This window comes from Oncorhynchus gorbuscha, linkage group LG06, assembly GCF_021184085.1.
Source record: "Oncorhynchus gorbuscha isolate QuinsamMale2020 ecotype Even-year linkage group LG06, OgorEven_v1.0, whole genome shotgun sequence".
Lineage (NCBI taxonomy): Eukaryota > Metazoa > Chordata > Actinopteri > Salmoniformes > Salmonidae > Oncorhynchus > Oncorhynchus gorbuscha.
Genome location: NC_060178.1, coordinates 42,961,515 through 42,971,339, shown reverse-complemented (window position 1 = coordinate 42,971,339; position 9,825 = coordinate 42,961,515). Strand labels below are relative to the sequence as shown.

At 46.6% G+C, this 9,825-nt stretch overlaps 1 protein-coding gene across 1 annotated transcript; it reads right to left on the bottom strand.

Moving 5' to 3' along the window:
* Positions 1 to 3,187: 3,187 nt before the first annotated feature.
* LOC124038686 (abnormal spindle-like microcephaly-associated protein homolog) lies at positions 3,188 to 8,764 on the bottom strand. The gene is made up of 3 exons (XM_046354774.1): positions 8,697 to 8,764; positions 3,901 to 4,030; positions 3,188 to 3,635 (listed from the first exon to the last, which is right to left on the bottom strand). The coding sequence occupies exons 1-3, from the start codon at positions 8,762 to 8,764 to the stop codon at positions 3,357 to 3,359; spliced, it is 477 nt and encodes a 158-aa protein (XP_046210730.1). The 3' UTR covers positions 3,188 to 3,356.
* Between the last annotated feature and the right edge of the window lie 1,061 nt (positions 8,765 to 9,825).

The following is a 9,825-nucleotide window of genomic DNA, read 5'->3' as shown; positions in this document are numbered from 1 at the left end:
TTTCCCACCTCACGCTGGTGGTTCCTGGTCCCCTGGAAGTTTCAAATATTTTATTAGTTACAGTTCATATGGAAATCAGTCAATTGAAATAAATTCATTACTAATCTATGGATTTCACATGACTGGGAATACAGATATGCATTTGCTGGTCCCATATACCTTACAAAAAGGTAGGGGCGTGGATCAGAAAAGCAGTCAGTATCTGGTGTGACCACCATTTGCCTCATGCAGAAACACAGATCTCCTTCACATAGAGTTGATCAGGCTGTCAATTGTGGCCTGTGGAATATTGTCCCACTCCTGTTCAATTCCTTTGTGAAGTTGCTGGATATTGGCGGTAACTGGAACATGCTGTTGTACACTGAGATCCAGAGCATCCCAAACATGCTCAATGGGTGACATGCAGGCCATGGAAGAAGTGGGACATTTTCAGCTTCCAGGAATTGTGTACAGATCCTTGCAACATGGGGCCGTGCACTATCCTGCTGAAACATGAGGTGATGGAGGCAGATGACTGCAACAACAATGATCCTCCGGATCTCGTCACTGTATCTATGTGCATTTAAATTGCCATTTTATAAAATTCCTTTGTGTTCGTTGTTCGTAGCTTATGCCTGCCAATACCATAACCCCACGACACAATGGAGCACTTTGACATCAGAAAACCGCTCACCCACGCGACACCATACACTTGGTCTGATGTTGGACGTACTGCCAAATTCTCTAAAACGACGTTGGAGGCAGTTTATGCTAGAGATTTCTTCTACCATTCAATTATCTGGCAACAGTTCTGAGGGACATTTCTGCAGTCAGCAATTGCCTTCAAAATATAAGACATCTGTTGTGTTGTTTGACAAAACTGCACACTTTAGAGTTGCCTTTTACTGTCCCTAGCACATAGTGCACCTGTGTAATGATCATGCTGTTTAATCTTATTGATATGCCACACCTGTCAGGTGGATGGATCATCTTGGCAAAATAGAAAAGCTCACTAACAGGATGTAAACAAATTTGTGTGTAAAATTTTTAAGAAATAAGCTTTTTTTTTTTTTTGTGTATGGAACATGGGACCACCACTTTATATGTTGCGTTTATATTTTTGATCAGTGTCGTAAGTACACCATCATGCTTTCGGGATAGGTGTCCTTTCAAAATTATTTCCAAGTCGAAGCCAGTTTTTTTCCGAGTTGTCTCAAACTCACTGAAGTCTGAGATTTCCCAGTTCCAAGTTTCCAGTAGTTTTGAATGTTGCAGAAATCATGCTGGATTGACATCATGGCCAGTGTTCTCAAATTTTACCAATTGGATATCACGGAATTGGGGAGAAAAACAGGGTAAATAAATAAAAAGGATAAACATTCACATGCAACACCATGTACCAGAAGTTACGATCTTGTCTCATTGCTGCAACTCCCCTAAGGACTCAACGAAGGTCGAGACCTAAGCCACACTGCTTCTTGACATCCTGCTCGCTTAACCCGGAAGCCAGCTGCACCAATGTGTCAAAATGACAACCGAAGTCAGCTTGCAGGCACCCGGCCCGGAGTAGCTAGAGCATGATGAGACAAGGAAATCACGGCTGGCCAATCCCTCCCCTAACCCAGACGACACTGGGCCAATTGTGCTCCATCCCATGGGTCTCCCAGACTAGGCCGGCTGTGACACAGCCTGGATCAAACCCGAGGCTGCAGTCGCGCCTCAACACTCAATGTAAAATTTGCGATTTCCAACTTGTTGTTTGATGTTCATGTCCAATGGCTGATGAGCACCGATATGTTTAATCTATAATTTATCTTCATATGACAAGGGTTGAAAAGGATTTGCCAGTAGATTGTCGACTTCATTCATTATTGATGACTTCTTGTCTAGCTTGCCTTGATCAGTCCGATCAATGCTGCGGTAGATATAACGTGACTTGACATCATTTTATCTGTGGCCAATGACCTTGAGCCTTCATGGATGGGCACTTCTAATGTAAGTCTATGGCAGCACCCAAGAGGCTTGAATTTTTTAGCTCTACCCATAGATTTTGCAGTGATGTAGTGTCCCGAGTGACAGAACACTGAGCCAATCACGGCACAACTAGAGACCACAGAAGCACTGAGCTAGGCTGAAACACCTGCATTTTGGAGCTCAAGAAAGCAAAAAAAGAGACCTGTTTGCATGCGGCTGTCACACCAGCCTTCGCTTTGGCTCCCCATCCTGTCCAGCTCAGGCGTTCGGTGTTGCCGAACCTACTGCTGGCAAACGCCCTTCACTCATCAACCCCTGACTTGTCTCGTCATCATTACACACCTGGTTCTAATCCCCACTATCACTGTATATATATACTCCCTCTGTCATTGGTCTTTGTCGGTCATGTTACTTGTTTTTCTGAGAGGAATCTCTCCTACTATTTCCTAAGCACTTCATAAAACGTATGTTACATACAGTGTCAACATTTTCGATCACTATGCTTGATGTACAGTTACAAGATGACATGGCGTCATACTCCAGGTTGTTCTGAACAGAATGAGCCTGTTTGTCTATATTCCGTCTCTCACAGTTGATAAACAATTACAGACCTCTACATGCTTTGTAGGTAGGAAAACCTGCAAAATCGGCAGTGTATCAAATACTTGTTCTCCCCACTGTATATGTATACACTTTGGAGAAGTGTGTGGCCAATTGGAGACACCAGTTAGTCCTCTCCCTCAAACCCTTTGTAAGGGTTGTCGTCGGTGGAAGAAGGATCAGACTAAAGCGCAGCGTGGTAAGTGTTCATGATGATTTATTCAAAATAAACCGAACACTGAAATACAAAACAATAAACGATGTGAACAAAACGAACACCGAAACAGTACCGTGTGGCGACAAACACCCACAAACCAACAGTGAAACCCAGGCTACCTAAGTATGATTCTCAATCAGAGACAAGTAACGACACCTACCTCTGATTGAGAACCATACTAGGCCAAACACAAAAACCAACATAGAGAAAAAAACAGACTGCCCACTCCAACTCACGCCCTGACCATACTAGAACAAAGAATAAAATAACAGAACTATGGTCAGAACGTGAAACCCTTGTCATTTTTTATCTTATGTTACATGATGCACCTACCCCACATTTTCCAGGAATATTCTTATCATGTTACTGGATGTATCCAGGGTATTTTTAGATTTTGTTATCAACAAATGTGGCGTAAAGTAAAGTAAATGTAAAATGCACACAAAATCAACCGTGTTTGGAGTCAGTCTTGTTTCAGGTGAACTGCTGTGTCCTCGACTGTGGTCTAATAATTTTCCCGTAATCTCCAAACGGTTTTCTTGCTTCACGAGTCACATCTTTTTCATGTTCTTACCAATGTTTTGTTTTAGTTGTATGAAAAGCTCTTCCAAAATAAAGTAATTATACTGATCATGATGTTGTGGTTGTTGTTGTAGTAGTAGTGCCATACCAGATCCCTGTTCTGGTCCTGCAGCAGGATGACCAGGAGAAGGCAGGCCTTAGTGAAGATGCTGCTTCCCTTGTCAGGCACCTTGTCTCCTGCCTTCTCCCTGTAGATCTGCAGCAGATCCAGCAGCATGTCCACAGAGTTCTCTACGTCACACACCGCCTTGATTGTCTTGTCATACTGGTGGAGGGGGACACTCTTAAGGAAGGAAGGCAGCCACGAAGGCAGATAATGTTCATGTTTAGTAAAAAAATATATGAAAAAAAACATTTGATATTCTGAACAGGGCAATACATATCACATAAAGTGAAAATAATAAGAATGACTTTTTTTTACCTGTGTGGGATTGATTTGGGCCTGGGCACAACACAACACAACACAACACAACACAACACAACACAACAACACAACACAACACAGTGGCTGTATGAAAGCACTACAGGATTGTGGGAGGAGGACCCACCTTGGAGAGGTTGAGGAGGATCTGGATGACATAGGTAATGAACCCCATGCAGGAGATGATCCGTTTGCAGCTGCGGATGAGCGCCGAAGATGACCAGCGTGGCTCCGTTCGACACCAGACGCTCACAACACTCCGGGGACAGCCAGAATGCACACAGGCACACAATCCTTCTACTGCCAATCAGTTTCCCTAACACAGAGTTCATCATATCAGTAGTCCAATAGCACCATCCAGTGTACTACTCTGGCTCACATAATTTGCTGCAACCATTCATATGGTAATGAGAAACATTTTAAGTACACCAAGTGTACAAAACATTAGGAACACCTTCCTATATTGAGTTGCACCCCTTTTGGCTTTTTTCCTTTGTCGGGGCAAGGTGACGAAAGCATTCCACAGGGATGCTGGTCCATGGGGCGGTGTGGTCTGCCCAACGTCTGCCCAACGCATCACAGGAGCAAACTACCTGGCCTCCAGGACACCTACAGCAAACGATTTCACAAGAAGGCCAAAAAGATTATCAAGGACAACAACCACCCGAGCCACGGCCTTCACCCCGCTATCATCCAGAAGGCGAGATCAGTACAGGTGCATCAAAGCAGGGACCGAGAGACTGAAAAACAGCTTCTATCTCAAGGCCATCAGACTGTTAAATAGACATCACCGGTTATGTAACCTGCACATTAGAGGCTGCTGCCCTTTAAACATATTCTTGAAATCACTGGCCACTTTAATAATGGAACACTAGTCACTTTAATAATGTTTACATATTTTTGCTTTACTCATCTCATATGTACTGTATTCTATTCTACTGCATTTTAGTCTATGCCACTCTGGCATTGCTTATCCTAATATTTATATATTCAATAATTCCATTATTTTACTTGTAGGTTTGTGTGTATTGTTGTGAATTGTTAGATATTACTGCACTGTTGAAGCTAGAAACACAAGCATTTTGCTACACCCGCAATACCATCTGCTAAGCATGTGTTTCAATGTGTTTCAATCTCGTTGTTTCTGAGACCACATTATAGAAGAGAAGTGATAGTTGGCCTCAGACAACAAAACACACTGATCCAAGGTCAGTTGACTTCATTCATCCTAATAGGAACAGTACTTTATCGGTCATCTTAACTGATCCTAGATCAGCAGTTAAAGGTAAAGTTGGAGTCAGAAAGGTTAAATACACCTTAGCCAAATACATTTAAACTCTGTTTTTCACAATTCCTGACATCTTCCAGACATATTAATAAGAATCTCCAATCCAAAATGAAATCTAGAATCGGCGTCCTATTTCGCAACAAAGCCTCCATCAGATATTTTGTCATTTACAAAATATCCTCCAACACTCAGCAAATTGGATGTAGTCTATCACAGTGCCATCCGTTTTGTCACCAAAGCCCCATATATTACCCACCACTGCGACCTGTATGCTCTTGTTGGCTGGTCCTCACTACATATTCGTCGCCAAACCCACTGGCTCCAGGTCATCTTTAAGTCTTCGTTAGGTAAACCCCTGCCTTTTCTCAGCTCAATGCACACACACACACACGGACACGGACACGCACACACACACACACATAGCAACACCCACCCGTAGCACACGCTCCAGCAGGTATATTTCACTGGTCATCCCCAAAACCTACACCCCCTGTGGCCGCCTTTCCTTCCAGTTCTCTGCTGCCAATGACTGGGACGAATTTCAAAAATCACAGAAGCTGGAGACTTATATAGTCCTCTCAAACTTTTCGACATCAACTGTCAGAGCAGCTTACCGATCACTGTACCTGTACACAGCCCATCTGTAAATAGCACACCCAACTACCTCATCCCCATATTGTTATTTATTTATTTTTGCTCTTCTGCACCCCAGTCCCCAGTATCTCTACTTGCACATCATCATCTGCACATCTATCACTCTAGTGTTAATTCTAAATTGTAATTATTTCGCCACTATGGTCTATTTATTGCCTTACCTCCCTAATCTTACTATATTTGCACAAACTGTACATGGATATTTCTATGGTGTTTTATTGACTGTGCGATTGCTTATCCCATGTGGAACTCTGTTGTTTTTTGTCACACTGTTCTCAACTTGTTCTCAACTGGCCCAACTGGTTAAATAAAGGTGAAATAAAACATTTAATTTAAAAAACAGTCGCGTCAAACAGCGTAGCCAGAATAACAGCAAAGTAGGTTTGCGTTGGTTTGCGTTTGTTTAAGCTGTTTTCTTGTGACATTTATTTGGATACATCCATAACAATGAGCTAATGATGCACAATTTCACCTGGCATAGAAAATGTGGTCTCTCGTCAGGACACTGTTGTTCAGAGCAGAAGAGCTAGCCAACAACACAATCACTTCAAACTGAAGCTGGAAAGACAGCCAACCAACTGCATTTCTATTGACATTTCTTTATATATATCCATAAAAATGATGCCAGCTGTTTCATGATTTCGACGGCTGAGAAAAGCTGCTTGCCTGTCTCGTCCCGACTGCTGACACATTCATTACTCTGGGACAGCTGGAGATCGAATTTAAATATCGAAACAATGCTGCAAATCACAGCGAGACAGACGGCAAGGTTTATAGAAATCTCCACTGTTGAAAACTAAATGTTAGTTTAAAAGAAATATGAGATAATATCTAGATCATTTTTTATAGTGGAGAAGTTGAAAAAATGCCTGGTTGGGCTGATGAGACAGCGGATTTTGCAGTCAGATGGACCAGAGTAAATAGTCATTTTAGCCGTTGGTAACTTGTGGAATAGACACAAGCTGGAATACGGTTTTAACCAATCAGCATTTAGTTTCCCAAAGGCTGAAGCAGTCCCCCTTTCTCGCCATCTCCAATTTCGCACAATTCTTGAGCTCAGGGCATGCCCGGCCCAGCATGCATTTGTAGGCCATTTGCTTCTATAGCCCCTTGCTTTAGCTACTGTCATTGAATTAGCTAAATATTTTCATAAAGAAATGTAACCTTTAATTAACTAGTCAAGTCAGGTGCAAAATCAAGGTGACTTACAAAATGAGGAACAAGAGCAAGAGAGGGAGTGCTGTGATGTAGTGTGTAACGGTTTTCTGTATGTGTAGGAGAGTCAGACCAAAATGCGGCGTGGCTAATTCGATCCATGTTTAATGAAACAAAGTAAACATGAATCAAATACAAAAACAAAAAACGTAACACGAAAACCGAAACAGCCTAATACTGGTGCAAAGTAACACAGAGACAGTAACAAGGACAATCACCCAACACCAAACAGGCTACCTAAATATGGTTCCCAATCAGAGACAATGACTAACACCTGCCTCTGATTGAGAACCATATCAGGCCAAACATAGAACTAGACAAACTAGACATGTAACATAGAATGCCCACTCAGCACACACCCTGACCAACCAAAACATAAAAACATACAAAGCAAACTATGGTCAGGGTGTGACAGTACCCCCCCCCCCCCCTAAGGTGCGGACTCCGGCCGCAAAACCTGAAACTATTGGGGAGGGTCTGGGTGGGCCCCCACTTCACCATAGTTTTAGTCCCCCACCTTGTCCGCTTTCGTGGTCTCCGAAACACGGCGACCCTACTTAATGACCCCACTGGACTGAGGGGCAGCTCGGGACAGAGGGACGGCTGCTCGGGACAGAGGGGCGGCTGCTCGGGACAGATGGGCGGCTGCTCGGGACAGAGGGGCGGCTGCTCGGGACAGAGGGGCTCTGGCGCCTCTGGGCTGAGGGGCTCTGGCGCCTCTGGGCAGAGGGGCTCTGGCGCCTCTGGGCAGAGGGGCTCTGGCGCCTCTGGGCAGAGGGGCTCTGGCAGCTCTGGGCAGAGGGGCTCTGGCGCCTCTGGGCAGAGGGGCTCTGGCAGCTCTGGGCAGAGGGGCTCTGGCAGCTCTGGGCAGAGGGGATCTTCAGACTCCGGCAGCAGCGCCGGACAGGCGGGAGACTCCGGCAGCAGCGCCGGACAGGCGGGAGAGTCCGGCAGCAGCGCGGGACAGGCGGGAGACTCCGGCAGCAGCGCGGGACAGGCGGGAGACTCCGGCAGCAGGACAGGCGGGAGACTCCGGCAGCAGCGCCGGACAGGCGGGAGAAGCGCCGGACAGGCGGGAGACTCCGGCAGCAGCGCCGGACAGGCGGGAGACTCCGGCAGCAGCGCGGGACAGGCGGGAGACTCCGACAGCAGCACCGGACAGGCGGGAGACTCCGGCAGCAGCGCCGGACAGGCGGGAGACTCCGGCAGCACTGGAGAGGAGGAAGGCTCCGGCAGCACTGGACAGGCGGGAGGCTCCGGCAGCGCTAGAGAGGAGGAAGGCTCCGGCAGCGCTGGACAGACGGGAGCACCTGTGAGCCGGAGAGACAGCCTGGTGCGGGGGGCTGCCACCGGAGGGCTGGTGCGTGAAGGTGGTGACGGATAGACCGGACCGTGCAGGCGCACTGGAGCTCTTGAGCACCGAGCCTGCCCAACCCTATCTGGTTGCATGCTCCCGGTCGTCCTGCCAGTGCGGCGAGGTGGAATAGCCCGCACTGGGCTATGCAGGCGAACCGGGGACACCATGCGCAAGGCTGGTGCCATGTAAGCAGGCCCAAGGAGACGCACTGGAGACCAGATGCGTAGAGCCGGCTTCATGGCACTTGGCTCGATGCCCACTCTAGCCCGGCCGATACGCGGAGCTGTAATGTATCGCACCGGGCTATGCACCCACACTGGGGACACTGTGCGCTTCACAGCATAACACGGTGCCTGCCCGATCTCTCCAGCCCCCCAGTAACCACAGGAAGTTGACACAGGTCTCCTACCTGGCTTCGCCATACTTCCTGTGAGCCCCACCCCAATCAATTTTAGGGGCCGACTCTCGGGCTTCCATCCACGCCGCCGTGCTGCCTCCTCATACCAGCACCTCTCCGCCTTTACCGCCTCCAGCTCTTCTTTGGGGCGGTGATATTCTCCAGGCTGTGCCCAGGGTCCTTTACCATCCAACTCATCCTCCCATGTTCAGTACTCCTCTTTGGGCTGCTCCTGTTGCTTCTTCTCCTGCTGCACCTTGGGGCGGCTACACTCCCCTGGTTTAGCCCAGGGTCCTCTCCCATCGAGGATTTCCTCCCATGTCCAAGAGTCCTGTGTCTTTGGCCGCTGTTGCTGCTGTCCGTTACCACGCCGCTTGGTCCTGTTGTGGTGGGTGATTCTGTAACGGTTTTCTGTATGTGAAGGAGAGTCAGACCAAAATGCAGACAGACAGCTTGATGAAAACCGGTCAATATTCAGGTCCCCAAGGAAGTAGACCTCTCTGTTTACATCACATACACCATACACGGATTGAGCAGCAGTACCAGGAGAATGCGTGTGTCACGTTTGTTGTATGGAGGAGACCAAGGTGCAGCGTGATACGAATACATACTCTTTAATTAAATGAAGAAACACAAAAAAACGTACAAAATAACTAAACAAACGTGAAGCTATGTAAACTGAGTGCTGACACAGGCAACTATACATAGACAATAACCCACAGATAAACCAAGGAACATGGCTACCTAAATATCCCAATCAGAGACAACGATAAACAGCTGCCTCTGAGTGAGAACCAATCTAGGCAACCATAGACATATAAACCCCCAGACTAGAAAACCCCTAGACATACAAAAAAACTAGACAATACAAAAAATCAAACACACCACCCTTGTCACACCCTGACCAAACCAAATAATAAAGAAAACCAAGAAAACTAAGGTCAGGGCATGACAGAGTGAGTGAGTCTCGAGTAAAGCCCCCATTTGTTTGTGTAGCAAAACCTTTCAGGATTTTAGAGTCCTGGAGAGGCTGTGAAAAGCCTAGCTTGTTCTATTTCAGATCCGGTTGTTTCCACCAACGAATTGGCTGAATCAAGAAGGTTTGCCGCATCCCATAATAGCCTGTCGTCTGCCTCTGAAA